Source organism: Poecilia formosa, unplaced genomic scaffold, assembly GCF_000485575.1.
Source record: "Poecilia formosa unplaced genomic scaffold, Poecilia_formosa-5.1.2 Scaffold772, whole genome shotgun sequence".
Classification (NCBI taxonomy): Eukaryota; Metazoa; Chordata; class Actinopteri; order Cyprinodontiformes; family Poeciliidae; genus Poecilia; species Poecilia formosa.
Window position 1 is genome coordinate 46,807 of NW_006800711.1, and position 4,434 is coordinate 51,240.

Genomic DNA, 4,434 nt, shown 5'->3' on the forward strand with positions numbered 1-4,434 from the left:
GAAATGTTACATAGGTGTAAAAAACACTGAGCAGTGTCTCCTGTCTGTCTTCATCTCTCTGCTCTCATTGTTTCTCTGTCCAGTGGAGGGAGAGCTGCAGCTTTTCACTGTTTAAATGTTCTTCATCCAACAGAGACAAACTGCTGGAGGAAAATAATTCATCTGACAGCAAAGATGCAGTGGAGTCTGATTCTGCTCTTCCTGATGGGTAAGTTGATCTGAAACACAACTAGACTCTCTGGTTTCTGGAACGTTAGTCGTTGGTGTCACTGGAAAGACGATTACCTCTTTCTTTATCACACAGAAACTTAAGCAACAGCAACTGGAATAACATTTTTTTTTTAATATCGAAAAAAATTGAATGACAAATGTCACAAAATATTTTATGTTCTCAGGTCAGTGTGACTTCATTGACTGTCAGCTCTATCAGTTTCACTACATCAATGAGAATAAGACCTGGACTGAAGCTCAGCAGTACTGCAGAGAGAAACACACTGACCTGGTCACAGTGACTAACATGAAGGACATGAAGAGACTCATCAACATCTCAGCTGGAGATCAGAGTGAAGCTTGGATTGGTCTGATCAGTGAACCAGAATTTAACAGAACATGGTACTGGTCTCTGCCTGGAGTGGAGTTCAATGAAAGTGAGACAAACTGGGACGGTAATGAACCATCTGATAGAGGAATTAAAGGATCTGAAAACTGTGGGTTTCTGCGTCAAAATCTCGGATGGGTAGATACTACCTGCAATCAAAATAAAAACTTCCTCTGCTTTAATCGTGAGTATAAATAAAACACAGATTGAACTCAGTAGAAAGTCTAATAAAACTGTGAACTGGATCATAAAAATCCTTCCATCCCATCGCCCCAGAAATATATGGAGCATACCTCTTGTTCTTTTTTATGTGTCTCCCAGCGAAACTAATTTTATGTTCACCTTATGAAATAGAACTTGAGATTTACATATGTCTGTTCACTCCACAGAAACCAACACAACCCATAAATATCACTTGATTAAACAGGGGATGACCTGGCAGAGAGCTCAGAGTTACTGCAGAGAGAAACACACAGACCTGATCAGTGGATTAACGCAGCTACTGAATGAAGAAGTGAGAATGATGATGAACTCTGATCATCAACCATTCATTGGTCTGTTCAGAGACACCTGGAGGTGGTCAGATGGAAAGAATTCATCTTTCAGACACTGGAATGATGATTTTATCAGTCAACAACCCATCAGTGATGAATGTGCCATGACTGTGTTTGATGATGGAGGCAGATGGAAGAATGTGAACTGTGGTGAAAGAAAACCCTTCATCTGTTATGATGGTGAGATGTTGTGACCCAAATGTTCACAAATCAACAGGATTTTTTTTATTGTGTTCATATGAATGTGTCTAACTTTTATGTATTCTTAACAATGACTTCATATTAAATTTTAACTTTATGAAGGACTTTTTTTGTGCCCTCATTCTATGACAGATAACGTGATCCTGATCAAAGAAAATAAAACCTGGGAGGACGCCTTGTACTACTGCAGAGATCGTTATCATGACCTGGTCACCATCACCAACATGGATGATCAGAGATGGATCCAGGAGAAAGTCAAGAACGCATCGACTGATTATGTCTGGATGGGTCTGCGTTACACCTGCACTCTGGATTTCTGGTTCTGGGTCAGTGACGAGGTGGTCAGATATCAGAACTGGGCTTTAGATGGACAGATGGACGACTGTGACATGTCTGGAGCCATGGAGACGGGAGGAAAACATAAGTGGTTCAAAAGAAATGATGCTGATCTGTTTAATTTCATCTGTTCTAAAGAGTAAAATCCTCTCTGCTTGTTTTTACTTCATGTTCTTATTAAATGTTGGTTTCTTCCAACTTTACTTTCCTAATAAGAGAAAAGAGAATCTTTACATCAACAGTGCTGAATTTTTCTCTTAAAGTTTAATGTGGTTTTTGATTTTTATAGTGTTATTTAACATACCAGTGTGTTGCTTTATGTCTTAATGTTTTATTTGTTTATATTAATCTTATTTAATTTCATGTTATCTGATTCTATCCTAATATTTAAATTCTCTAAGTTTTTGATAATCATGACAAGGACTGTCAGATATTTTAAGAATGTGACTCTTTACTATTTACCAGGAGTCTTCTTATAATCAGAAGTTGTGGGTTTTATTCCAGCTTCCTCTTGCCACATGCCTCTGAGCAAGGCACTTAAATAAACAATTTTTTTTTGTCTCTTATTAAAGTTTTTTTTGTGATTATCTAAGAAATATACGAAAAAAAAAGAAAAGATTTTATTAAAAAGAGTAAAAACTGTAATTGGATTTGGGATTTTTGGGCTTTTAGCGCTTTGTCTGAAATCTAAACTGGGTCCATGAAACTGTCCCTGAATGCAACAGCTGCTGTGGAGAGCTTTGAGTTATGACTCCAAACCCCCATCATCTGAGGGCCTGGTATCATGGCCAAAGGACGGTCAGAAGTTTGAAACTTTTAAAGAGAAGAAAAAAATCTGAAACTGAAAAAAGCTCAATCTGAAAAGTTTTGAAAATTTTGAGTTTCAAACTTATTTTCTTCTGAAAAAGTGGCTACTAATTTAGCTCCATAAAACTTATTCTTTTTGCAAATTTGACAAAAATTTCACTTGCTGGCAAAAATATGTAACTGACTATGTTAAGACCGATTACAGGAGAAATATTTAATTAGTGCAAGTAAATGAACCAGTGTAATTTAGTTACAAGTTAAAAACAGTGGAAATGACTGAAATCAATGACAAAATTTAACAAGTAAAAACACTGACTGTCATGAGTGGGTTGTGGTGGAGGTGAGAGATAACACCGAGGACCCAGGTTTAAATGAAGATGATGAATTTAATGATGAACGAACCAAAAAGACAACTCAACAGTCCAAATCATCAGGCAGCACAGTGAGCGAGAAACTAAGCCAGACACTGGTAGCAAGAGACTGCTAATGAGAGCTGAAACCGACACAGGACTAGACGGCTCTACTGTGACGACATACTACCACACTAGACAAGGACCCAACAAGAGACAAAGACATGTGGACTTAAATACACAGGGAGTAATCACAGAGCGAGACACACCTGGGAACAATCAAGGGGGAAGACAGGACAGCACAGAGACTCACAAGAAACAGAACCTAAAATAAAAACACACAGAGAAAAATCAAATCCCCACAGACTCAGTAGTTGACATGTAGAGGGTTTCTACATTTTTACAGTGATGACATTTCTGAGTTTAAATTATTTATTTTCTGTGTCCATTTCAAACCCAAATATAAACACCAAGCAGCATCAACAAACTAACGCTCTGATGCCACATGCAATGCTTGATCAATAGTCACACAATCTATGGTTTGTTTACACTGACGCATTAAAAATAGCTTCTATTCATACTTTTTTTTCTCAACAGACAGGTTGTTATGTTGTAAGTTTTTGAATATTCAAATCTTCTATGCTGCAACTCCTGCTACAGCGAGGGATGTGTGTTAGTTTTACTGATGATAGTTTCCTACTCAACATAAAGAAGAGTCAATGCCTTACATTGTAACCAATAATATCAAGGTAAAGGGAGGGTTTGCTGGTCTTGCTTCCATCTTTGTGATTTTTGTTTGGTGGATTTTTCTCATACCTTTGGCAAAGAGTTAATGAAAACTGTCATTCAGACGAGACATTTGTTTCGGTTAGAAAATTAAACAGGTAAAATATTCTTTAAAAAAAAACTGTGAATGCAATATCAATGTCAAAAAACTCTGGGTTTATGTGAGTCCATCAAAACTACAGCCTCAGGGTTCTCTATTGCTGAGTGTTAAACTGGAAACCATCGTTGGAGGAAGTGAACTCATGGCTCCGCCCATTTTCCTGCCCATGTTCCACAATAGTGAGGGCCACACTGCCAATGGAGACGCTGCAAGCTTGTGACACCTGAACAGGCTTTAGTGTCTTTATTTTGTTTCATGTCGTCACATTTCCACGCTTTTAAAATCCTCCTCTCCCTGTTAAAACTAAAAATATGCTAAAGCAATGCATTGTGGGATTACCAGCCCGTCCTTCATGGCTGGAAGCCCAACAATGTCATCGTGGATTAGAAATGATTTCTTTCATGAGCAAAACGCCTCCACCACGCCCTGCCACACCCGAGGTTTGAATAAACAAATGATAAAATGTTTAAAATGAAATTCTATAGCGAGTTGTGTTAGTGAAGCTCTGGCTGATAAGAAAGAAAGACATAAATCTACTGAGAACAACTTTAGAAGAAACAAGAGGGAGAGAATGTGAGTTACTAATCTGTGTCTGGATAAATTATACACTTCACTTCTAAAATGATGTTTTGTGCATTTTTGGGTAAAGAAAAAGGTCGAGCAGAGTGTCTCCTGTCTGTCTTCATCTCTCTGCTCTCATTG

General features: G+C 37.8%; 1 protein-coding gene across 1 annotated transcript; it reads left to right on the forward strand.

Annotated features, from left to right (window-relative positions):
- Positions 1-47: 47 nt before the first annotated feature.
- Positions 48-2,192, forward strand: LOC103131477 (C-type mannose receptor 2-like). Its single transcript, XM_016666682.1, has 4 exons — positions 48-208; positions 396-782; positions 988-1,332; positions 1,486-2,192. The coding sequence occupies exons 1-4, from the start codon at positions 175-177 to the stop codon at positions 1,830-1,832; spliced, it is 1,113 nt and encodes a 370-aa protein (XP_016522168.1). The 5' UTR covers positions 48-174; the 3' UTR covers positions 1,833-2,192.
- The last annotated feature ends 2,242 nt before the right edge of the window (positions 2,193-4,434 follow it).

Coding starts and splice junctions, on each gene's coding strand:
- LOC103131477 (XM_016666682.1), top strand. CDS start 175: ATGCAGTGGAGTCTGATTCTGCTCTTCCTGATGG. Junction 209..395: donor GATTCTGCTCTTCCTGATGG/GTAAGTTGATCT, acceptor TTATGTTCTCAG/GTCAGTGTGACTTCATTGAC. Junction 1,333..1,485: donor ACCCTTCATCTGTTATGATG/GTGAGATGTTGT, acceptor ATTCTATGACAG/ATAACGTGATCCTGATCAAA.